Source organism: Chenopodium album, chromosome 4, assembly GCF_948465745.1.
Source record: "Chenopodium album chromosome 4, dcCheAlbu1.1, whole genome shotgun sequence".
NCBI classification, from domain to species: domain Eukaryota; kingdom Viridiplantae; phylum Streptophyta; class Magnoliopsida; order Caryophyllales; family Amaranthaceae; genus Chenopodium; species Chenopodium album.
Window position 1 is genome coordinate 53,038,358 of NC_137837.1, and position 26,958 is coordinate 53,065,315.

Genomic DNA, 26,958 nt, shown 5'->3' on the forward strand with positions numbered 1-26,958 from the left:
CTTTGTTTAATTAATTACGTTTGATAGTGTAATTTAATAAATTGCTTGTCCGCCTTGGTAATACTCAGACGGACTATTCGTTCAAACAACTAAGTTCGATATTTAGTGTAAATTCAATGTTGTAATAACGCTCGGCCAATGGTCCGATTAAAAACTAAGCACAAAAACGCTTAGTGGCTATACAACCGGTCTCAAACAAGACCAAAGGCCAATATGGCCGGATGGTTGCTTATTTTATAAAACCGCCTGTCCCAACATGGACAAAGGCGTCCAGCAACACCCCTCCGGGTGCAATCGTCGAAGAGAACGGACTATTCGACGGTTCTATGTACAAATGCAGATGGCGAAAATTGAACGACCAAATTAGTCAATTCATAGCCGTCTGACCAGAATAATCTATGAAGTACGATTAATTTACCGAGTACTGGATGCCCTGAGGCATCAGTCGGTCATTGGCTGAAGTTCTCACTTAGGTTATTTATTCCAAAGTTGCACTCACTCCCTATTGGGGCAAAAGATTTGTGTAATGGCTAAGTGTTAACCCCAGACGGAATATAACCGCCTGGGTAAGAAGCTCAAAGCACCCGCTCCAATGGCCGGCTGTGCACTTGGTTTGGGGCAATCACCATTGTGATTGATTGGCCTAAAAACACTCCATACCTCTCCAGTATCAAGTGTTTTCAAGCCAATCAATCAATGTGAAATAAAACCAACCACACAGCCGCCCAGGGGCAAGAGCACCCGGATTGCAAATTGCCGCATGCTTTTTTAAGTTAGGCAAAAAATTAGAGAATTGCAAGCATACGCAAAAAATTTCAAATTGAAAAAACTCATAACACAAACATATATAAACACCGACTGAGTCGGAATACTTCATTAATATTAATAATGGCACAAAGGCCAGAATAAGTGTTAACCGGACACGTCCGGTGAAGAAGGAAAGAAATAAAATGTTAACCCAACTCCTTAGTTGGTAAAGATACAACAACAAACGGCATACAAGCCGGTAAAGAAACAAAATGGCATACTTGTAGGCGTCGCTCGAAGTGCGCCTATGTAAAAGCATGTTGTGAATATGCTTGGCACTCATAGGAAGTGGGAATTGACATTGCGATTAGGGATAACGATTAGGGACAAATAAAGTAGGGAGCCGCCAACAAGTTTTTAAGGAACTTGTAAACCGTTCACGGATCATAAAAGGCAACCACGAATAAGGGACAACGATAGGCAACAACGATTGACCCGTGAAGGTTACACCCCATTCATAATCCATGAGATTACTAACTCCATATGGTTCGGAACCACGAAAGGAGGATCGGGGATGATGGTACGAAGTGAGTCATGGAGTCACATTCGCCCGTATTGGCCTCTACTCGATTCTTATAGTGAAAAGTATTCATGTGATCTCAAAGGCATACAAACAATAATTCAATTCGCTCCAAACTATTATTTAACTAAATTGGTGGAACATTAATGCACACATAATTCTAAAATATTTGTGATCACTTCAATTAATAATAAGATTAAAAGGACCCTAAATCGGTTGTCCAAATTATCTTATTAGGCGTGATTTTCAATTACATATTCCCTTTAAACATGCAATATGGTGATCATAATAACAATAGAATAAACATTAATATTAAAACCAATTTAATCACAATTCTAACAACATAAAATCGTTAGAAAAATAATAAAAACAAATGGAGCATGATCTTTACTTTGATTCTGTTTGTTTGCAACTACAAAATAATAAACGAGTTAGTAACTTCAAGGAAATAATAAAACAATAACTAAATTAAATTAAATAAAATAAAGTTGATTTTGGGGCCAAACCCTCTAACAGTTCTACCTTTCACGCCTCGGTTTAAGGACAGAACCTCGAGTAAAATATGGACTCCTTTGAGTGCTTGAAGAAGGAATTTTGAGGTGAAAAGGGTAGGCTAGTGTTTAGGCTAAAGCATAGAAGAGAGAAAATAAAATAAGAGAATTACTCGGTGCCCCGTTCATCAGAAATGAGGGGGTATTTATAGGGAAAATGTGCTGAGGGAGCACACGGAACCCTAAAATGATAAAAACCCTAAAAAAGTATCCCGTGACACGGTCAAACTGTACCATGACACGGGAAGCTCCACCGTCAGACGGTACACTTTCCCGTGACACGGTACATAATTGATGTGACGCGGGAAATTTTCAGAAAACGGGATAAAAAACGCGTTAAGGGTTTACGCGAAAAAGACACGAAATGTCCCGTGTCACGGCAGACCTCCCGTGTCACGGGAAATCCCACCGTCAGACGGGAAGGATTCCCGTGACACGGTAGGTACCTGCCGTGGCGCGGGAAATTCCAGCCTGTTTTTCCGTCTAAATACATTTTTAACCCTAATTTCCTTCGGCATTTTAAGTGCCGATTGATAATTTCGGGCCTTTTCTGACTTTTTATTATTCGGGCTAAAATAAGAAAATAATTAAATAAAAATAAATAAAGGGTTTGGGCCAAAAATAAATAATAAAACAATAAAATAAAATGGGTTTGGGCTAAAAATTAATTAATAAGTTTGGGCTGAAATTAAAACTATGCTTTTACCAAACATCAAGACTAATCCATGGACTATTCAAAAATATGAATTTAATAAAATACGATTTTTTTAAGCACTCTCGGGATTAAATACTAAACCCGACCAATAGTGGCGGTGAAAGGTTGTTCATCATCGGGTTTGGTTTTGGGAGACATTTTTAGGTGTCTACAATACTGCCGCAGAAGTTTGGGGGGAGGCCCGCCTAAGGCTGAGGTGGCTGCTCCGGCTGAGTTTGGCTGGTCTGGCCCTCGTTATGCTCATCCGCCGGCTCCTCAGTATCAGAGACTTCATATCCCTGCTCAGCAGCCCAATCCTTGAAGCGAGGCGGGGGAGCATCACCCAGTTGCTGGGCATCATACACCTCAGTGGCGTAATCATACCTCAGCTTATAGACAACAAAGTCTATTTCTGGGTAAAGAAGGCTCCATGTGATCTTCAGCTGGGCCAAGTTGTCCCGCTCATTCTCCTTTGTCAGCCGTTTTTGCTCCTGGGTAAGCTCGTCCGACTGCTTGTTTCGCAGGTTGACAAGTTCAATCCCCAGGCGGGTAACGTCTGCTCGGAGCTGGGCGTTCTCCTTGTCAGCGTCTTCTAATGCCTTGAGATCTGATTTGGCATCTTTCAGTTGCTTGTCAAGGTCATCAGCCCGGCTGTTAGCTTCATCGTTTGCAGCCGTCAAACTCCAGATCAGCTCCTCCTATTTCAACTCTACTGCTTTAATCTTTAAATTACACATATAATCAGAATATTCAGCAGAGTCGAGGTTTTCTAGGGCCCTCCGTTTGGCGTCATTTACCTCTTCCTGCTTCCGCTTGAAGGGGCCCCGGATACTGTCCACTCTCAGCATCACCTGAGACAATAACAGCCGGTTTATGAGTTACTTAGCCAAATTAAAGATAAAAGATATCAAGGTAGAGGGATTTTTTACCTCAGCCAGTGGACCCATTATCCGGTCGAAGTCCACGACCTGCAGATCAGGTATGGAGTTCTTCTCAGACCGGGTGAGGGTCCTCACCATCCGTTTTGCAAAGCTCGCAAGATCCGGCTCGTCAGAAGTCAGATCTGTATCAAAAGTAGCTCTCTGTGAGATAGAAGCAGCGTAGTCGGCACTCATCCGTTGACGGCTGCTGACCGACCCTTTTGAAGGATCAACCTTGGTCTTGACTCTCATAAAATCAAGTGGCCAAGGTATTTCAATTCGTTCCTTACCTTGGGCTTCCGGATGGGTCTCCGGCTTCTGCTCCTCCCCAGTGGTTGCCGCACCGCCTGCAACCTTAGGTGGCTCGCCACCCTTCGATGCCGTAGAGACATCCGGCGCTTTCTGCTGCGAGCGTTCTGAGCTTTCGCTCAGTTTTCTCAGCACAGCAGGGGATTTTCCCCCAGTCGTTGGATGACCGGATTGGGCAGATGTTTTTTTTCCGGGGTGGAGGGGGGTCCTTCCTGGCGGCCTTCGCAGCCGGGGTCTTCTCCAGATCGTCTCCTTGCCTTTTGAGCAGCTTGGAGAAGGATCGTGGGATCTTCTTGACGGACTCCTGAGAAATAAAAAAAGGGTAAGTACACCAAACCGGTAAAGTAAAAAAAAAAAAGAGAAAAAATGCAGACACATAAAGTCAAGCGGTCTTACCCCGCCTTTCTTGGAATCTTTAGCCTCGACGGCTGCCTTCTTGGCAAGTGTCGCCTCTTTGCGCAGCAGCGCCGCGGACTTAGCCGGTGTCTTCGCCTGGTCTACCATTCTCAAGGCTTCGTGTGCAAGAGCAAGAATTTATGGTTAGAAGAAGTTATGGCAAGTTTGCAACTAAAGTAAAATAACAATCATTCCGGATGAGAAGTGTTCTACCCCTGGGAAATATGGTACTTAGCCCGCAGGCGGACAAGAAGCACTCGTCCTTGAAGAAGTCCGGATGGGGAATCTAGTTTTTGGGTACAATAATGTGAGTCCCATCCCCCATGGGCTCAGTTGTTGTTTCAAAGAATTCCGGCTCCATTATTTGCTCCCGGGCCTTAGTAGATAGTGCCGGGAGAGGGCATTTGCGTCCAAGAAGAGTCGGCTCAGTATTGTACCGGCGCAGTGTCCGGTTGTGTCTAAGGGTGGGGGAGGAAACCAAATAAAACTTGTCCTTCCACCCGGACCATTTGGACACTTTGTCCAAAGTCATCAAGTATTGGGGCAAGGTAGTCAGAGTATCCATGCCCCATGGCCGCCTGGAGCCTTGCTCAAATAGTGCATATGAGCGAAGGCGGAGAAGCTGGGGTTCAAGTTTTGAAACTCGCAGGCGGCGATGTAACTTAGGATATTCACCCACGAATTGGGGGTGAGCTGCCAAACCCCTAGATCGTACCCCTTAAGGATTTTCCTAATCCCGGGGTGGAGGGGGAACCGGAGGCCAGCTTCGATAACCGCCTCGTAGCAGATGAAGTAATCATCTGCGTGCTCAATATCATCACTCCAAGCCATTACAGCGTCAGCCGGAGGGACGATAATCTCCCAACCCCTTCCAAAGGGGTGCTTTTCCTTGAAGGCCCTGAATCCGCTATTTAGGAGGGCAATGTTACCCGGCAGCATCCGGGTCCTTTTGGGGTTGGGGTTGTCAGCGACCTTGGGCGGCTGCTGATAGTCAGCCGCAAAATTGTCCTGGTCAGAGCCGGAAGATTCGGCTCTTGATCCTTGGCCGGCCTCAGCATCGCCGGCTTCATTAGAGGAGGCGGCTCCCTCGCCGTCTACCTCTCGTACCCTAGAGCTCCCGGAGGTAGAGGGAGCCTCTTCGTCAGATCCGCTCTCCTCCCAATCCCTCTGTTCCCCTTCCGGGAAAACCTCATCGACTGACACTCTCATAGTGCGCCGGCTCTTAGACCGTCTGGCCGTCTGTTTCGTTCTAGCCATTGTGTCCTGCACAGACACAGAGAGGGAGGAATTCGGAGATGAGCATATTGGTTCCGACAGTCCAGAAGAGGCACCCCCTGTTCTAGACTCAACCGTTCCGGGGGATCGGCTGAGTGTCCTAGGCAGTGCCGAGTGAGTGGATTGGGAACTCATTTAATATTCTCTAAAAAAGCTGGGTATACAGGCGGAAAAAATGGTATACAAATTGAAAGGGAGAAAAGCTAAAATGGTACAGGCGGTTACCTCGCTTTTACTCTGAAAAATCTGAAAACCGCTACAGCCGGTAAACCGGGTGTTGAACTGCTCGCACTCGGGAACGTGAACTTGCTGTGACGCAGACGGGAGCAGAGAATCTCTCTCTAGAATCTCTCTAAAAAGTCAATGTGAACGTAAGGCGTGAAAGGGGGGGTAACTTTCTATTTATAGATAGTGAAAGTGGGGGGAAATTTTTGATTTGAAATTCAAAAATTTTACCCATTACTGTTCACCTTTGATAGGTGGACACGTGTCACATGCCCCACGTGACATCCACGTGACCCATGTGAGGGGCAAATGTTTAGGGTAAAAATTACCCTAGACAGGTGTCCCAATAAGAGAAGGCCACATGTCAAGATCAGACTGACCCAAGTGGCCCCCTAGCCATTTGACACGTAGCTCCTTCATATAGATTCTGAAATGGCGGCCCTCAAGGGCCCAAATCCCAAGAGAACGCCGTAATTCGGCGCAGCCCACCACAATCTAGGTCAAGTGACCTAGATAAGGGCACAATTTCCAATGACCCTATAAATAAGGAGATATTTCCCCATTTTGGGGACACATTCAATCGTTTATTACACCTGTATTCTCTTACATCAAAGAAAGACCTGAGCTTGGAATCCGAGCAGATACCCACCTAAATTTCCGTTCTCTTTATTCCATTTCAAGTTACTAACTTGACCGTCGGAGGCGGAGCTCCAACCACCCGGAGTCTACGTTATTTTGCAGGTACAACTCAGCCGGATCAGACTTCGTGACGTAACTCTCCCAAGGGACAAAAACCCCCAAAACAATTTTCTTTCTCTAGAATGTTTTGGAAACGTCCAAAATGAGAGGGGTAAATTGTGTATTTATAGAGGGGTAAAAACAGGGGCATCTTGGTAATTTCTCCAGAATGTGAAAGGTTAAACTTCCACAGAAAAAAACTTTATTACTATTTCCTATGGCTAAGTGACATGTGTCACAGATGCCACGTGGCGCGCCACGTCACATCTGTGTGGGGCAAATGTTTTGGGTAATTTTATCCATGCCACGTGGGTCAATCATGTCCTAACACGTGTCATACTCTGGTTGGTCCAAATTGGATCAATCTCCATCTATCACGTGTTCTTCTTGGAACTTGGGAGAAAAAGGTGGCCTTCAAGGGCCCAAATCTCGAGAAAGCTGTAATTCGGCGTAGCCAGCAGAATTAGGTCAGAGTGACCTAATCAAGGGCACATTTCCCAATGACCCTATAAATAGGGAGATTCCCCCATTTTTGGGGCATCTACAATTTATTACAGCATATCCTACATTATCTTACATTAGAGAAACACCCGATCTCAGAATTCGAGAAGATCCCACCTAGATTTCCGCACCTTTTTCCTACTTTCGTTCAAGTACTAACTTGGCTGTCGGAGGTGGAGCTCCCGCCACTTGGAGTCTCCGTTGTTTTGCAGGTACAAGCCGCGCGCAACCAGTTTTCGAACCGTAACACTCCCGAGGGACAAAAACACCCAAAACAAAGTAGTACCCTCCCAGAAATTGACTGCTTTCAAGGCCCAATTACCGAGATAGTCGCAAAACGGCGCATCCCAAATCCCTAGGTCATCAAACCCTAGGGGGCACACTTTCCTAGGATCCTATAAATAGGGAGATTCCCCATTCATTGGGACAGGTTTAAATCATTACATCATTTATTGCTCTCGAAAACAGAGAACACATGATCTCGAAATCTGAGAAGATACTTACTTTCCGCACGTTTTTTTCCGAATCCGTAGTAACATAATCTTCAGAGGCAGACCACCGAACATCTGGAGCTTCGTTCTTTAGCAGGTACAGGTGACTCCATTGGATCCAGTTTTCGAGTTGTAACTCTCCGGGACACAAAAACACCCGAAACACATTTGAATAATAATAAAAAAAGGTATTACAAAAAATGTATTCCCAAGGAACTGTGCAGTACCGTTGAAGCGCAGTTCATGTTCTCCGTTGAAGCGCATTCCTGTGGTAAGTTGTTTGTTGTTCATCATATCAATTTCACAATTTAACGTTTATATCTGATCTAATCTAATTTAATTATCTGTGCTTTATGTTTAGGGTTCGTAAATCTCAACTATTGGTTCTAAATTCTTAGATTGTGAAACATCATAACCAAATTTATGAGCCTAATCTGATTATTGAATCAAATATCCCAAAAACTATGTATTTTTCGAGATAATTGAATATGAAATTAGATCTCTTTTCCCTCCTGCCCTGCTTCAGGGACGGGCCTGTGAATTATTGATTGGAAATTGTTTGATTTTGATTTTATTGGATCTGTTTTTGGCATGTTATATGAACTAATAATTTGCGATTCTGAAGCAGTTGATATGGAAAATGGAGATCAGGATGTTGATGTTGGAACTTGGTTTTCCAATTTGCTACATGATCAATGGGTGACAGTTCCTGTTGCCGGTCGTCGACCGCCGGGTCGCTATAAGGTTGTGATCATTGACTGTTTTTTTGTTTAAATTCTTCTGCATTTTAAGCAATTTCATTAAAGGTAGAAAGATATTTGACTTTGGGTGAATTAAGTTGAGATTGCTTTCTTTTGGCTTCAATGGTATTGTTTTTTATTTTTTTAAAGAATTCTGGTTCAGTATAATCAGTCAAGGTTATTGGATTTGGAACTTTACTTGTAATGGAAAAGATGGGGTTTGTGTCAATGCCATTAATTTAAGTCGTAGTCTGTATGAAATACTTGCTTGTAGCATATATGTCTTTCCATGTGTTATTTTGTGAAAACTTGTACTCCTTTTTCTAATTAATTGTAACGCCAGACTAAGCACATAGTTTACCAAAAACTATACTAACTAAATAATCAAAGGTGCTACTCTGTACTAGTTATAGTGTTATTGGTGGATGTAGTACTATATATCTTCCTCCTACCTTTCTTGTTTTATATAACAATATTTTGATATTTTGTTGTCGTGATTATTCATATGAACCAAGGTATAACATTTTAATTTGTCTTTTTTAGCATGCTGCAGCAGTTGCCGGGCAAAGGCTTTTCATTTCTGGTGGTAGTCGTAACGGTCGCCACTTGTCAGATATTCAGGTTATCATCATTTCATATTTAATTATTATTAACGTTAGTAACCAAGACATTATTTTTGCTGATTGTAGTTGAAAGACATTTCTAATGTACATTTGCATTTTTAGGTTTTAGATTTTACAAATACTACATGGTTGTCGCTGAAGCTTCCTGCTGCCCCAGCTGCAGCTAAATCTGAAAATGATAGCTTGGTACAAGTCTTCCCAGCCACCTCAGGTCACCATATGGTAAATTGACTAACCATAATTATCCCAACCAAGTAAAACACATTTTTTCTAATGCATTTTATTTGTCATGTTTGCAGATTGTTTGGGGACAGAAGTTGCTACTACTTGATGGGCATTCAAAGTATTCTAGTTGTGTAACAGGTTCAGCCATTTTCTCATTATTCTCATTTGGTTTATTATTGTTAGTCAAAGGTACTTTATTATTTGACATTCCGTGTGTCAATTTTGCAGTACGATTTTTGGATCTAGAGAAGCAACAATGTGGTGTTATGGAGACTATTGGAGAAATTCCGGTAACTAAAATATGCTGACTGATGTTTGTTCACTTTCCAAAGCACCTCTTTTCTTTTATTGTTCTATTATTTTGTTACGGTACACAAGTTTTGAAGTTCGTACAATTATTTAACCTTGTATTTTTTCTTGCTAAGGTTGCTCGAGAAGGAGAGTCAGTCACACTGGTTGGCTCAAAATTGATAGTGTTTGGTGGTGAAGATATCCACCGGAAACTTCTAAATGATATATATATTCTCGACCTTGACACAATGACTTGGAATAAAGTTGAAGCTACGTGAGTATTTCTTTTCCCCTTTTCTGCAAGCTCTTTGTGTGATTGCATATGAGCTGTGCATCACTTTCTTGTTATTTTGATAGGCAGAATCCTCCTTCTCCAAGATATGATCATGCAGCTGCTGTACATGCTGAACGTTACCTCCTGGTATTTGGCGGATGTTCTCATTCAACTTGCTTCAATGATTTATACGTGCTAGACTTGGAAACAGTAAGTATTGTCCTTTGAGATTATTTTTTTATTTTTTTTAAATCGAATATGAAATAATTTGCTAGTATTTTAATTCTAAGGCATGAGCTATTACATATTTAGGATCATATGGCTGCACAAAGACCAAATATAATCACCAAATGCACCATTGAAGCTTTTATCTAATAGGTAACGATGGAGGGACTAGATTTCTAGAATCTAGATGTCTTTCAAACCATTTTGGAACTTGATTGAACTTGATGCTAAACATACACTCTTTTACAATGGAAAGATTTAACTTTGTATAGTGTGTTCTGCATTTGTTACAGAAGCTTTGGTAGTGTTTTTGGTTTATTCCTATTCATGCAGATGCTATCTTTAGAGCAATTTACATGTTTGTGTTTGAATAGTTGTTCCCGAGAAGATAAATTTTTCTCTTAACCAAATCTATCACATTCCTATGGAGAAGGGTGACTTGGGTTTTGGTAATCTGATGACTAAAATCATTATATTAGTGGGAAAAATGGCTGTCCTCTTGAACTTGGTTTTCTTAGGCACATAGTAGATATGGTATATGTAGTGTACTAAGCTTATTTGAGGTGATAGAAGAGGAAGGAGATCAAAGTAGAAAAAAAACAAAGCAATAAATATGATGGATTATGTTTGCTAACAGCATTATTGCGCTTGCTGTAGATGAACTTCATGTGCTTACAGTAATAAATGTAATGGATGAGAAGCGCTAACAGAAACCAGGCTTTTTATTTTTTTATTTTTATTATTATTATTATTACTTTTTTTTTTACTGTTGGATGTTTATTTTTTAGGGATTTCTCTCTCTTTGACTTTGGTCATATACATAGTGGGTGATTTAGAGTTCATTGTTCATTGGGAGTATTCTTGGGCATGGGAGAAGCCTTATTATTGTTTTCCAATCTATATAGATTGTGAACGGTTCATCCTATGCAACGGAACGCGTGTATGAACAGGATAATTAGGGAAGGATTAAGGTAGTCAGTTGATTAAGCTCAAAGGCTTGTGTAAAACGTTAATAGCTTGAGGCCATCACTCTCCAAGTTTCCAATTACAAATTTTTGAATGACTACTTCTTAAGAGACAACTATTTATACTACCACTAGCATACAAAAGTTGGCAAGAGCCTTAATTACTATTTTACTTTACTATTTGTCTTCTTCCAAGTTACCACAATGAATCCCAAATAAGCCAAACCTCTCCGCCTTTGCTATTGCTTTAGTGAACCGTTGGAGGGGTGTTGTTGATGCCCTGCTGCTGCCTTGGTCTCCTGCTGTAAGAGTGATTGGTGGCCACAGGTGCATTGCAATACTCCCCCCCAAAAGCGCCACCTTGTCCTCAAGGTGGAAAGCTGGAAATTGCTCCTGAATGACCTCGGCATCCTCCCACGTAGACTCAAATAATCAACACTGTTTTCCATTCTATATAGATTGTGAACGGTTCATCCTATGCAACGGAACGCGTGTATGAACAGGATAATTAGGGAAGGATTAAGGTAGTCAGTTGATTAAGCTCAAAGGCTTGTGTAAAACGTTGATGGCTTGAGGCCATCACTCTCCAAGTTTCCAATTACAAATTTCTGAATGACTACTTCTTAAGGGACAACTACTAATCTACTATTTATACTACCACTAGCATACAAAAGTTGGCAAGAGCCTTAATTACTATTTTACTTTACTATTTGTCTTCTTCCAAGTTACCACAATGAATCCCAAATAAGCCAAACCTCTCTGCCTTTGCTATTGCTTTAGTGAACCGTTGGAGGGGTGTTGTTGATGCCCTGCTGCTGCCTTGGTCTCCTGCTGTAAGAGTGATTGGTGGCCGCGGGTGCATTGCAATACTCCCCCCAATAGCGCCACCTTGTCCTCAAGGTGGAAAGCTGGAAATTGCTCTTGAATGACCTCGGCATCCTCCCACGTAGACTCAAATAATCAACACTGTATATCCCTGCCCTCGGCGTGGCTTTGGCTTGACTTCCAACACACTTTCGGGCTCCACCACTAACTCCAGGGGTGATGTGCTCCGGTATGGTAGGTGAGGTAGGGGAGTCTCCAATGGCCTTTTTCAATTGCGATATATGGAATACGGGATGAATGCGGCAGTGAGCGGGAAGTGACAATCTGTAGGCTACGACACCTACCCTTTGGACCACCTCAAAGGGCCCATAATACCTGGCCGCGAGTTTCTCAAAAGGTTGCCTTGCAATTGTTTTCTGCCGATATGGCTGAAGCTTGAGAAAAACGTGATCCCCCACTTGAAACTCCACATCTCGTCGCTTACTGTCTTCGCTCCTCCTCATGATTTGTTGGGCCCTAATCAGATTGGCCTTGTGTTCATCAAGCATCAAGTCCCGCTCTTGCAAAGTTTCTTCTACGGAACTCACAGTCGTCCTGTGCCCACTCGAATTAACTTGGGCGTCTCCCTGCCATAGAGGGCTTGAAAGGGAGTAACTTGCGTGGCTGAGTGAGGGGTGGTATTGTATGAATATTCCGCCCACGCAAGCCACTTAGCCCAGCCTTTGGGTTGCCCTCCGGTGAAATAGCGTAAATACGTCTCAAGCCTCTTGTTCACCACTTCGGATTGACCATCCGTTTGTGGGTGATACGATGTGCTTTTCTTAAGCTCGGTACCTTGCAATTGGAAGAGCTCTCTCCAAAAAGCACTCACAAATACTCGGTCTCTGTCGGACACTATGCTGCTGGGAATTCCGTGTAACCTCACGACCTCACGAGTAAAGGTCGCTGCCACACTATATGTCGTGAAAGGATGCTTGAGACCAATGAAGTGCGCGTATTTGGTCAGGCGATCCACCACCACAAGTCCTTGGGAACGAGGAAGCCCTTCAATAAAGTCCATACTTATATCCTCCCAAACCCTCACCGGAATTGGAAGCAGTTGCAATAGTCCTCCGGGAGATACTCGGGAATGCTTGTTCCTTTGACACACATCACAACTTCTCACATACTCGGCCACATCTCTCCTCATTCCCGCCCAAAACCATTCCGATCCCATCCTCAGGTATGTTTTGGTTTCTCTAGTGTGACCACCCTCCGGTGAATCATGGTAGGCTTGGAGTAGCGTTTTCTTCATGCTTGAATGGCGTGGAATTACCACCCTTCCTTTATACAAAAGTCTGCTGTTTTCAATGGAGTATCCCGTAGCTCCCTCTCCCCTCTCAACCTCCTCTTTCAATTTCTGCAAATTTGCGTCACCCGCAATTTCCTTATCCAATAACTCCCAATTCACCACTTGCGTGGCTACTAGGGCATTGAGTTCGCCCCCAAATTCGCCCTCTCCTCTCCTCGAAAGGGCGTCGGCCACCCTATTCGAGACCCCGGGCTTGTATTGGAGATCAAAGTCGAACCGAATTAACTTTCTCACCCATTTCTGATACTCGGACCCTACCTCTCTCTGTTGAGCAATAAATTTGAGGCTTTGTTGATCACTTCGCACGATGAATCTCCTTCCCAACAAATAATGTTTCCACTTCTGGACTGCCAAACACACCGCCATTAATTCTTTTTCATATATCGATTTTGCTCGGCCTACGGGACCCAAAACCTTGCTGAAAAAGGCTACCGGCCGTCCTTCTTGCATTAGCACGGCCCCAAGTCCTAATCCCGATCTATCCGTCTCTAACACAAAAATTTTCTGGAAATTTGGCATGCTAAGAACAGGAGCAATAGTCATGGCTTCTTTTAATTTCCGAAATGCTGCTTCTGCCATTGGAGACCACCCGTAGTTATCTCGTTTAAGCTGCTGTGTCAGTGGTTGGGCTATATAGGCATAATTACTAATAAATTTTCTATAGTAACCGGTTAAGCCCAAAAACCCCCTTAATTCTTTCAAGGATTTTGGAGTGGGCCACTCCACCATTGACTTAATCTTATCTTGGTCCACTGCCACTCCCTCATGAGAAATGATGTGGCCCAAATAAGCCACTCTTTCTTTGCCAAACTCACACTTCTTTTGATTGGCAAACAAGGTGTGTTCTTGAAGAGTTGCTAGCACGGCTTTCAAATGTGTCACATGCTCCACTTGGCTAGCATTATAAACAAGTGTATCATCGAAAAACACAAGAACAAATTTGCGTAAAAAAGGGCGAAATACCTCATTCATCAAGGATTGAAAAGTAGCCGATGCGTTGGTTAATCCGAATGGCATGATGAGAAACTCGTAGTGCCCTTCGTGAGTCCGGAACGCGGTTTTATGCGTGTCCTCCGGTCGAACTAAGATTTGATGGTACCCCGCCTTGAGGTCCAACTTAGAGAACACCCGAGCCCCGTGCAACTCATCGAAGAGCTCATCGATTACCGGTATCGGATATTTATCCGACACCGTCTCTTTGTTGAGAGCACGGTAATCTACGCAAAACCTCCACGAACCGTCTTTCTTCTTCACTAATAACACCGGGCTAGAGAAGGGGCTTGTTGACGGTTTAATTATACAGGCCTTTAACATTTCCTTGATGAGTTTCTCAATTTCATCCTTTTGAAATTGTGGATAGCGATAGGGTCGAACGCTAACCGGATTGCTCCCTTCTTTTAAAACTATGGTGTGCTCGTGACCACGGTTCGGGGGCAGCCCTTTTGGCTCTTCGAACACCACACTATACTCCTCTACCGCCTCTTTTAAGAATTCCGGAATCTGCCCTCCCTTAGGCTACTCTCTGCCCCTTTTTAGACTACTTAATTCAACCAGTAGCCCACCATTTCCTTTCTTCAAGGTGCGGATCATCGCCTTAAGCGTGACCCCTGTTCTTGCTAGACTCGGATAACCTATAATCGTCACCGTCTCATTCCCCAATGTAAAGCTCATCCGTTGTTACTTCCAGTTCGTCACCACTTCCCGTAGCTTCTCCAACCACTGGACGCCTAGTATGACATCGGAATTGCCCAAATGCAGCGGCAAAAAATCCTCTGTGACCACCACCGCTTCATTGAGTTTCAGGCGAACTCCATAGCATACCCCTCGCTCCTTAATGGCCTCGCCGTTGCCCAAAGACACGCCGAAGGGGGCCGTGCCGGTGATCGGAATTTTCAATCTGTCCACTGCTCCCACGGATATAAAGTTATGGGTGGCTCCGGGGTCCACCATCACCACCACCAGATGTATCTCCCCGGTTAATTTCAGAGTTTTCGGGCTCGTCAGTCCCACAATTGAGTTCATCGACGCCGCGGTCGGCAACTCCTCCTCTTCCTCCGGTGTCTCCAATGCTCCAAACTCCCCGGCCTCGTTGGCCTCTTCTTCCTCCACGAGCAACACGCTCAAACCCTTGGCGGTGCAAACGTGGGTACTGGGTGGGGCCCGTCCACCGCCCGTCACACCGGAAACAGATCCCTCGAGCTCTCTTGTCTTGGATTTCTCGCTCCGTCAATCTTCTCACTTCTCCACTGAATTTTGACGAGTCAGGAAAGGTTCGGGTTTGGTAGGTTCGGTTTTGAGTTTGGGTTTGGTTGTTCACCGAGGCTACGGACGTCTGTGGGGTAGTTTCGGTTTGTGGGTAGGTCCGGTTTGAGTTGGATGGGTAAGTGTTTGGGGTGTTGTTTGGGTTCAGGGAAGGGTTATGGTTGGCTTGTGTCTAGGCTGGCCAACGCCCAAAAGAGTAGAAGCTGGGCTCCTATTGAAATAAGAATACGGTCCAGGCCTAGCAAAAGCCCCGCCCGTGTTTATAAGGTTACTAACCCGGTTACGCTCCTCCACCCGTATAGCCAGATCCATGGCATCCTCCAACGTCAAGCAAACGGATCTCCGCCTTTACCTCCTCTTTGAGTCCGTTGATAAATTGACCTTTTAGAAGGCTCTCAGGGATATCGGCCAACGGAGCAGCCTTCTCTATGAAGGTACATCAGTATTCCACCACCGTTGTCATCTGAGTGGCTTGCTGCAAGCGTTCACGGGTCGAAATTGGGTCAACACAGGTCCTCCATCCATTGCGACCACCGCGGCCTGAAGCTTCTCGACTTCGGCAAGCCGATAAAACTGAAAGTATTGCTCTCCCCTGAGTATCCAACCATCCGGGTCGGAACCGTCGAATATGGGCATATCAAGTTTGCGAAATTTCCTGCCACCCTTGCTGTCGTTGTTGCCGGAGTAAGGGTTGTTGAACGGGTCGTGGTGGTCGTGGAATCCTCCTCCACCCCCGGGTTCCCAGTTCCCAGTTTCCAAATCTGATACCGTTGAAACCGCCACCGTTCACCGGTGGTTCGTTGAAACCCCTAGCGTTAAGTGGTTGTTCCACCTCGCCTTCCCCCGTGTTGGGTCGTCCCCCTAGTGCCTGAATGGCGCTTCGAATTTCCTCCATCACCTTATCTTGCCTGTTCGTGGTCATGGCGATCTGCTGGGTCACCTCATGTCGGAAACGGTCCATTCTCCTTTCTAACCCCTGTCGGACCTTGTCAACGGCTTCTTCCTGGTTCTCCATCAAGGTATGTTGGAGGGAGTTCTCTCCGCGCCCAGTTTCTCAACCATTTCTTCCACCTTTTCCTCCGACGTCGCCACTCGTTCGGGTGTGACTACTAATGGTGTCGGCGGCATGGTTGCTCTGATACCAATTGCAACGGAACGCGTGTATGAACAGAATAATTAGGGAAGGATTAAGGTAGTCAGTTGATTAAGCTCAAAGGCTTGTGTAAAACGTTAATGGCTTGAGGCCATCACTCTCCAAGTTTCCAATTACAAATTTCTGAATGACTACTTCTTAAGAGACAACTACTATTTATACTACCACTAGCTTACAAAAGTTGGCAAGAGCCTTAATTACTATTTTACTTTGCTATTTGTCTTCTTCCAAGTTACCACAGTGAATCCCAAATAAGCCAAACCTCTCTGCCTTTGCTGTTGCTTTAGTGAACCGTTGGAGGGGTGTTGTTGATGCCCTGCTGCTGCCTTGGTCTCCTGCTGTAAGAGTGATTGGTGGCCGCGGGTGCATTGCATCCTACTCCTATTTCTTATTTTGGGAGAGGGATGGTGATAATTTATATAGATTTTCAATTTTAGTGTAGATAGATAGTTTCATAGGGGGGCTTATTAACCTGTTTGGAATCCATTTTTATGTCTCCTTTGGCAGATTTTTTTGAGACTTTTTTTTTTTTTTTTTTCCTGTCAATTATTTTGCAAACTTCTGAAAATGCTAAAACCATCTTTCTTTCTCACTTATTTTCTACATTCATCAAAAGGTTTCAAAGTGGTTGAAAGTGTTCGTGTGGGTTGGTAGTTTGGAGAGGCTCAAAAATACTCTCCCCTCCCTTTTTTTTCATTTCTCCCTTGAATTACGTCTCTATAAACTCAGTTAAAGTAGTCAGTACGGAGAATGATTTAACACGTTATGCAATTTTAAATCACTTTGTCTACACCAATACGTGCATAAAAGCATTAGTTCTATAGATAGAAGAGTAAGGGAAAGAAATGCATATCTGACTAGTGCGTCGACGTAAGATATGCTGGGAATTCTATTGTGTGAGCCGCTACGCCTTGATCTGCTCACAATGTTGACAATTCGCCGCGCACGTGAGACATCGTTAGATAGATGGTTGCTCACAAACCTCTACACATCAAGAAGCTTTGATATGGACAATTCGCTATGCTCGTTGAAACTGTAATTTTTTTCATTTTCAGCCTTAGATTGGACCAACATGAAAAAGAGCAAAGCCATCCAAGAGGTAATTATTTTTTTGCTATGTAAGTGTTGGATGATGAGCATCACACTGGCACAATTTATTGTTCTAGTAATATCAGGATTCCATAGGGAATCTGGATCCAAGGAAATGCATGTCCATATCATTCCATGGCTATATGCATAGAGACCATGTAATAGACTGATTTACTGATTATGTAAAATAACAAATAAGAAATTGATATAGTTGGAAGCTTGCTGGTTTTTATAAATAAGGTAAAAGGTTGTGTGAGCCGCTACGCCTTGAGCTGCTCACAATGTTGACAATTCGCCGCGCACGTGAGACATCGCTAGATAGATGGTTGCTCACAAACCTCTACACATCAAGAAGCTTGCAATATGGACACTTCGCTATGCTTGTTGAAACTGTAATTTTTTTTTTCATTTTTAGCCTTAGATTGGACCAACATGGAAAAGAGCAAAGCCATCCAAGAGGTAATTAATTTTTGGCTATGTAAGTGTTGGATGATGAGCATCACATTGGCACAATTTATTGTTCCAGTAATATCAGGATTCCATAGGGAATCTGGATCCAAGGAAATGCATGTCCATATCATTCCATGGCTATATGCATGGAAACCATGTAATAGACTGATTTACTGATTATGTAAAATAACAAATTAGAAAGTGATAAAGATGGAAGCTTGCTGGTTTTTGTAAATAACTAAGGTAAAAGGTTTACAAAGAATTGCTTGAGGCTATTATTCTCTACAAGTAACTTTAGGTTACAAATCTCAATACACACATGCCTTTTTAGTAACGTTCTCTTTCATTATATATTACAGCATAAAGCATTCTAGTACTATTTAGAGTTTGTTTTTTACTTCCATCAGAGAATCAGTCTTTCTTTCTTGCTACCACTTCCGCAAGTGTTTCTATTAAACTTGTTTGTCTTCTTCCACTGTTGATCATTTGCTTTCATGCTGCCTGTCACCTTGATCTTGTGACCCATGGTGCTTCCCCCTTCTTGTATAGACTCTTATTAGTGGCTGCTTCTTGTGTGGATTAAGTGAGTCTATCATAGACCAAGTCTTGGAGACCTAAGCCTCCCTAAACTTTGGGCAGATAAAGATGAATTCCCCTAGTATCACAACTGTGTCAACAGGAAGTCTCTGATTAATTTGTCTATCTTGTTCTTAAGAGGAACTCCTATGTTAGAAAGAGAACTAGTAGGATGGTACGCTCAACAAATAAGATTAGCTAGGATATCTGACCATCAAGGGAGATTAAGACTCCTGTCCCCCAACCGAAGTTCGTGATCTGAAATATTATTTGCGCCGAATCAGATTTTAACTGTAGTTTGCCTCCCAACAGCAATCTTGAGTAAGTTATTACCAACATCCAGAGACTGACACCATGCTATTACTTGAATGTGCTAACTATTTGATAGAATCATGATATAGACTATTGCATGCTAAATTACATTTACAAAGATTGTTCCCCATTCTGAACACCAATTCAAGTTTCTGCTAAATGCTAAGGACATGGTTCTATCAAGATCAGCAGCCTGCAATTGCTAATGGGAGATAAGAACCTTCATCCTCTCTACCTTAAGCCCTTCATTCGCCTTCTCCCAAATGGAATAACAGTTGCAGTTATTTTGGTGCTTTTAAAGAGAATGTTGCATTCAACCATTGGAATACCCTGTTTGGGCACATAGGTTATGGAGGGAGTATAAGGTGGGCCCATCATGTGGTTAGCGGTGTTGATAGGTGTTTTTTTTTTCATTATTGTTTATTATTTTACTTTTAGGAGAGAGAGTAGGGGTTGGCGAGGTAATGTGTAAAGGAAGGATCGATTAATATTTTATTGTGTGGCTCAACTGTAAATTGGATAAATTGGGGTGAGTAATTTAGTAACAACCAATAATGCAAAATGGAGAATACTGAAACAGGAGTACTGTTTTTATATATTTATTTATTTATTTTTGGTAATGTTCAAAGTAGTGTTAGATAATTGTATAAGGTATTTTCATTGAGAAATAGATAAATCTGAAAAACCTGTGAAGTCTATTCATTAACCCAATATATTTCTTACCTATATTTAGGCTGTTAAATGAATTTTGGTCCTTCCTATTGTGTAGATGGAGTGGTCTCAACCCGAGACTCGAGGTGATTATGTATCTCCCCGAGCTGGACATTCTGGTATTACGGTGCATGGAAACTGGTATATAGTTGGTGGTGGAGACAATAAAAACGGTAAGTACACTACCTGTCTACGGTTTTCGTCTTTACGATTTTCTAGATGTTACCTCCCTTAGTTTTGCAAGGAGTTGGTGGCACTTATTATTGAATTTTATGGTTGTTTTATCAGGAGCCCTCGATACACTAGTCTTAGATATGACCAAGCTTGTTTGGTCAGTGGTAACTACGGTGAAACCAAGAGATCCACTTGCCAGTGAGGTCTGATTTCTTTGCCTATTTGTGTTGATTTTTACAATCCTTGTATTGTTGCAGTTGTTTGTTGAAAGCTCTGTAAAATAGTTAGTAGTTAGAATTTTAGATACTTCTTGGATTACCTTGCTATAATTATTACCATTGCCTATGAGGGGAGAATTAGGGCTTAGAAGTCTCACTTTTTAGGATAAAAACATAAGATAATTTACTTCCTTGGCATCAAGGTGTATGGCTTAGCTGCAAGGTTCAATGAGTGGTGGAGGCTCCTAAGTTAGGGGTGGCAAATAGGTCGGGTACAGGTCAATATGTTTATATAAACAGGTTAGAACCCCCAACCTGAACCCAACCTGTTTACATAAACACGCAGAAATTCGAACCTAAACCCGACCTGTTAAGGCTTTTTTACACAATTTATTAAATTATTTATATGTATAAAAAACAAACTAAATTCATGTTTAACTTATCCAAATCAACGCTCACAATAGTTGAAAATACATCCTGTAAACATTATATTACGGAGTATTACAAATTATATATGAAATACATTTTTGCAACAGAATTTACATCTAAAGCTTCTCCGTTTTGCCAAAAACTTTTTCTAGCAGTCTTTATCATTAATTCTTCTTCCTTCTTCCATAATTGATTTCAGGATTCTTATTTTTTTTTTGCAAGTGAAAACAAATTCAAATGTGTAAGAAATTAACAAAGCAGAAACAAACCTCATGAAAATTAAATTGCAGAATATAAACTTAGAATGCAAAAATTAAACCTGTAGAAAAGTAAAAATAAATGCATGCATAAATGTGAAGAAATAACATATCATCATCATGAGATTAAAATTCAAAAGGCCAAAAGAGAGAGAAAACCAAAAAACACATCAAATAGAATACTTAAACAAAATTAGGCTAATAATTCAATCTGATAATTAACGATTGTTAATTGATTAAAATGCAGAGAGAAAACATAAACTCATAACAAGCTAATACATAATGCATGCATTGAATTCAAGATATAATAGAGCATTATAAAACATAATCAAATTAAAACACAACAAAATTTAGTAAAGATAGTGAAATTTACAAGTAAACTACCTTAAGATGAAGATTAAAGAGTTTAAACCAGCAATTTTAATGGAAAAATATTGAAAACAAGAAAGAGAAGAGAGAGGAGAGAAAAAGAAAATGAGAGGTAAAAATAGAGAATGGAAATGAGAGGTTGAAGGCGTGATATGCGAGGTAGGTGAGTAGAGGGGTTTTAGCCTTTAGACTTTAGATAGTTTAGCCCATATTTAAAAATAAATAAGGGTTTAAATTAATTAAGTTATGCGGGTTGGGTTTTGGGTCACTTAAAACCAACCCAATTAATTAAATGGGTTTAGGAGGGTTGGTTTCTAGTTGGAATTTCCAACCTGGACCTGTTTAACTTCAGTTCGGGTTCAGGTTGACCCAATTACATAAATGGGTTGGAAATCTCACTCAAAACCCATTTATTTTGGGTTGGGTTCAGGTCGGGTTGTCGGGTCAGTTTTTGCCAACCCTATCCTGAGTGCACCAAAGTCCAGTCCTTGTATGGCTAGGGTGATTGCCTATGAGCCGGAGTGTCTTGCAATTGATGGTTTAGTTGGGGTTTTGTTATATAAGTAAATGACACCTCATACACTTGTACATCTCTTAGTTATTTAAGGGTAAAATTCTGTTGGGATACATAAATAAATAGAATTATGGACATAATTTGAAGAATACCATAACAACAGATCACATACATATACATTACGGGTAAAATGCCCGCTTGGTCTCTAAATCATAGGCATTTTGACAAGTGTGGTGAATGTCCATCGGTTCCTATCATTAGGGTTTTTTTTTTTTTTTTTTTTTTTTTTTTTTTTTTTTTTTTTTTTTTTTGCCTTATATATTACATTGTTTTTCGTCTTTTCTTGGTTTAACATCTAGAATTCAATATTGTGATAAATATCAATTAAATTGGCTGCATTAATTGATATGAGAAAATCCATACAATTTTGAATGATGGAAGGAAAAACAATTTATTTATTTATTTATTTATTTTTTGTTTTTGTTTTCCCCATATCCATTTTAAGTGTTCTCTATTTCTTAAATCCTCCCATGATAACTTGGTATCCTTATGTGTGTGTGTGTGTTTTTTTTGGGTAAGTGTTACACTTTGACCGGCATATAGTTGTATATAATCAAATATAGTTTAATACTTTAATATAATACTCCCTCCGTCCCTAAATTACATTCATACTTTTCTCTATTATGTGAGGAATAAATGCTAGCAATAGGGAATATAATTTAGGGATGGAGGGAGTAAGATTTAAGTGGGGTAGTTGGGTATTAAACAATTTTAAATAAAGATAGTGTGGTGGAGGTAATAGTTTATTGAATTATTGTATAGAAAATTTGCCAATTACAATTGGTAAAAGTATCTATGTTGGGAGTTACAACTATCAAAGTTTATTTTCGCAAATTACAACCATAATCCGATTTTCAGCCACTTTTATTGGAATAAATGATTCCAAACTAGTTTTGGGTGGTGGTTATTTTTTAAATCAATAAATGATTAGTGACATTATATTCCAGTGAAAGTAGCCGAAAATAAGATTTTGGTTGTAGTTTATAATGTTTGGTGACTTTTTTGTTGTAATTTGCAAAAATAAATTTTGGTGGTTGTAACCAGTAAAATTGGTACTTTTACGGGTTGTAATTGACAAGTATTCCTTATTGTACATTAAGGGATGAAGTGTAGATATAAATTTTTTTTAAAAGGAAATTCTCAACCGTAATACTTAACTTTATAATTTTCTAAGTGGTGAATTGTAAAAAAAACTTATTATCATTGGTAACATTGTATTTTTTGTTACCAAAGATAATAGTTATTTTTAATAAAATTCTTTAACCATGGTTAATTATTTAATTTTATAGTATTAAAATAATTTTAGGAATATATGTTTTTTTTTAATAAAATCAACCCCCATCTCCACCCAGGAATTTAACCCCTCCCTTAGCCGGCGGCGGCTAGCTCCCCACTCCGCTTGCCGCCGGCGACCCGATCCCCTCCCCTGTCGAACTCTCCCTCCCATTCCCTCCACCTCGATTCTCCATCCCTCGTCTCAATTCTTGACTTCTACCCAAAACCCCAACCCTAAAAAAATTGCTAGAGATTAGTACAGAAACAGAGCAATATAAGCTGATTAAGAGAAACAACAGCCAAAATATGATATATTGTATTGCAAGTCAGAGAAACCACAATACAACTCCCTTCTTTCGAGAGGAAAGGATGCTCTCCAAGGAATGATTTCCACAATAATTTTCTAGATACACATTCCCCTTCACAATCCCTCCTTAAATACTCAAAAATGACTAACAAGCAGAAATAACAAACTCAACACACAAAACAAGGACTAACAAACTTATTCCCTTGATTACTGATTTACCCCTCTCTGTAACTAACTCCCAGCTCATTATTCCAGCTCAAGATCTCTTATCAGGCCCTTTTTGGGCTTCCTCTTTGCATATGTGAAATGCACCTCAGGTCTGGGCTGGTCTCTTGCAAAAATCTCCAATTTCTCTCTTACAAATCCCAATTTGAAGGATCAAATTGGGGAGATTACTAGCCAAAAGACAATGAAAGCGACGATTTATTAGCTTCCTATGAACTGATTTTGTTTGGGCAGGAGAGATTGTGAGGGAATTTTCGGGATGGAGTTTCGAGGGTTGGGAAGCTTAATTTGGGGAAGGAGAGGTGCGGTTGGGCAAAATTTATTTAGTCAAAATTTATCATTAATGTTATAATTAACATTATATAAAATTTTTAAGTTTATCAATGATAATAAGTTTTGTTACAATTCACCATTGAGAAATTTAAAAACTTTGGTGTTATCAAAGAGAATTTCCCTTTTATAAAAATAAGGTAGTGTTAGGTATGTGTGCTTGTGTTGGGACCATGAAAGGAGATAAATAATATTAAAATGTAGTTGTTTTGCCAAAAAAAGAAGTGTAACACTGTAAAAAATAATGAATAAAAAGCATCCTTGTTTAAATAAAAAAATTTAACACTTAAAAGGAAAACAAAAAAGGAGGGAGTACAACCTTTGTCATATATTGTCCTTTTAACATGTAGTGGCTGAATGATTAAGATAAGTGTTGAGTATAAAACTAATCTATGACTGCAACTATTTTGATTTGTCTTTGACCAGATAGATGATATTATGCAGAGAGTTATATCAAACTCTTACCAATAGACTTTTTATATAGAGAGATTTTACGAAGTTTATTTACTCATTGTATATATATATATATATATACACCACCCACCGCAAAGTTGTAGAAATATATATATATATATATATATATATATATATATTATATTTCTACAACTTTGCGGTGGGTGGTGTAAAATTATTTGTGTAACTTAAGGAGACATCACCTTTGAATTTGAGATATTTTGTACTTTATTCTGTTTAATGAATGAATGAATGAAACTGGATAATAATTGTTACTTTCTTCTGAGCAGGGAATCAGCATCTGCTTAGCTCACATTCATGGGGACCAATATTTAGTTGCTTTTGGTGGATATAATGGAAATTATAACAATGAGGTATGTAGAGACCTATTTATTTAACTCAGTGTTTTGAACTTGTCATGAATTAGTTTCAACCTTAATAATTCTGGCCAATAACCCTCAAGAATGGTTCATATAACCCATTACTCTCTAGATTGGAGAGAGTATAACCTCAATCTAGCGAACACATAAATACTTCTTTTAGGTAGAACATTCATAAAAATCTCACAAAAATGATGTTTTTATTCAAATTGGTTTTAAAGAAATCTAAGAAATATGAGGCTGACATCTAAATTTTGTGAGGAGCATGCATAGTGTGCACCTAGGTTGCACGGAAACGGATACGGGGACAAAAACAGGTACGGATGCGGGGACGGAATACGGCAAACTCAAACTTTCAAAAAACGGGTATGGCATGGATATGGAAAAAATTAATTTAGCAAAATATAAATACATAAAAAGTTTCAAAAAAAAGAAAGTAAAAAAATATTATTCAAATAATCACATTAACCATTAAAATGAAAAAACTTTAGTTTGTAGAAATAGAAGTAGAAAGAATCGCAGGTGATCGCCGGTGTCTGAGTGGATTGCAAGTGGTCGCCGGTTTTTGATTGGATCGCAGGTGGTTGCCGGCAAGGAATCATGGCCTCGTGGGTCGTAGCAGGTGGTCGCCGGCAAGGAATCCAAGAAATCTTGGCGTATCAATTTCTAGGGTTTTGAAAAATTAACCGGACGTAAGAAAATTTGGGGTTTTTTTTTCTAAAAAATGGGTTGGGCTTGTATTGGGGACGTCAAAATGGAAGAAGATCCGTCTCCGAAACGTTTCCGGAGCTCCTCCCAGCCGTCCCAAAATAGCTTCCCGTACCACCTTTCGAGGGTACGCCATGGGGACGTATTTGGGCCGTACCCCGTCGTCCCCGATACGTCCCCAGTACGGGAAACGGCCACCCTTCGGCGTACCCGTGCATCATTGGTGTGCACTATGTACAGCTTATGAACCATGCATATTATTTTTTGAACTTTTATGCATTACTTCTTCCAATGATTTAATTGATGCCCAATACTTTCATTTTCATTTGGATGTCCTATTTCCAGTGTTGTGATTCAGTAAATGAACTTTTGGATGAAGGTTAAATCTAAGAAGCCTTAATTGATACTCTTTTAGATTCAAAATTCCTTGTCTAAAAAGATAAGATGGCTGACAGTCTGCTATTTCTACCTTTTATTATTAGGTACTTGTTATGAGACCTAAACTGAACGACTCTGCACGTCCTAAAATGTACCTGTCCCCTGCCGCAGCTGCAGCAGCAGCATCCGTTGCTGCAGCTTATTCTATTGGTTCAGGGAAGCAGTTGGATTCAACCAAGACAGAGAACACTGAAGTAGAAGGTGCAGGTCAAAAGCAGGATGGTTTTTCTGGTACGACTAGTGTTAAAGATGCAAAAAGACTCTTGGAATTGTCACTTGCTGAAGTTAGAGAAGAAAACTCTAAGCTGAAGGGAAAGATGGATGAAATTAACAGTAACCATGAAGAATTATCCAAGGTATACAGTTTATCAATCCTTATATGGTGCCAAACTGCCAATGCTGCAACTTGTGAATTTTTTTTGAAAAGGACATATTCTTTCTTTAGGAACTTGCTTCTGTTCAAGGTCAGTTGATATCAGAGAGATCAAGATGTTTCAAGTTGGAGGTACCTTCTGCAAAGGCTGCAACTATTCTATTTATACTGAACATGCTTTCTAAACGCATAGTTGATCTTATGAATTCATTTTGTTCTGTTAAATGTCTACCAGGCACAGACAGCAGAATTACAAGGCATGTTGGAATCACTCCCTTCTGTAGAGGCTGAAGTGCAATCACTAAGAAAAGAAAAATTCTTCACTGAACAGGTTGAGCACAATACAGCAGTACAGAGACAAGGTTCGCGGGGTGTTTGGCAATGGTTTTCTGGTGGTGAAAGCAGTCCTTGAGCGTTCACTAAATATTTCAACTCTAAATGTATTGCAGTTTTGGTAGCTTTCTGTTCTGAAATGGCAAAGTCGTTTTTTTTTTCCTAGCAGCAACTATGCATTGCTTTAGCTGAAAATTTGGCAATGTTACATAAGTTAATTGATTGTACTTGGCACTGTTTTAGATGAACATAAGAGTCATTGCCTCGTCCTAGCTCTTATTGTCGCTTCTTTTTTAATGTGAAATGTGGACTGAAAATTGTACAATTATTCTTCTTCAATTTTTTTGTGCAATTAACAATTGTACTTCATTTCTATTAGGAAAAGTATTGTGTAGAACGGACTCACATGAGTCCGGTCAATTATCAGAGTAGAGATATTATAGTCAGGAATTGATATATTACAGTTGGGAATAGAGTATTTTAATCAGGAATAGAGTACTTTTCATCAGGAATAGAACACTTTTCATCAGGAATAGAGTACTTTTCATCAGGAATAGAATAATTAATTATCAAATTTATCGGGAATTATTAAATTATAGTCAGGAATAGAGTACGT

General features: G+C 40.7%; 1 protein-coding gene across 2 annotated transcripts; it reads left to right on the forward strand.

Annotated features, from left to right (window-relative positions):
- Nucleotides 1-7,573: 7,573 nt before the first annotated feature.
- Nucleotides 7,574-26,667, forward strand: LOC145626998 (acyl-CoA-binding domain-containing protein 4-like). Of its 2 annotated transcripts, none has more exons than XM_081679418.1 (14): nt 7,574-7,698; nt 8,056-8,171; nt 8,711-8,788; nt 8,893-9,012; nt 9,090-9,153; nt 9,244-9,305; nt 9,441-9,580; nt 9,664-9,790; nt 19,558-19,672; nt 19,788-19,876; nt 24,401-24,484; nt 25,681-25,992; nt 26,082-26,141; nt 26,245-26,667. In XM_081679418.1, the coding sequence occupies exons 1-14, from the start codon at nt 7,671-7,673 to the stop codon at nt 26,419-26,421; spliced, it is 1,572 nt and encodes a 523-aa protein (XP_081535544.1). In that variant the 5' UTR covers nt 7,574-7,670; the 3' UTR covers nt 26,422-26,667. The 2 variants fall into 2 exon arrangements, with proteins under 2 accessions (XP_081535544.1, XP_081535543.1); XM_081679417.1 differs by having other exon boundaries at nt 7,582-7,698; nt 8,053-8,171.
- Nucleotides 26,668-26,958: the final 291 nt, after the last annotated feature.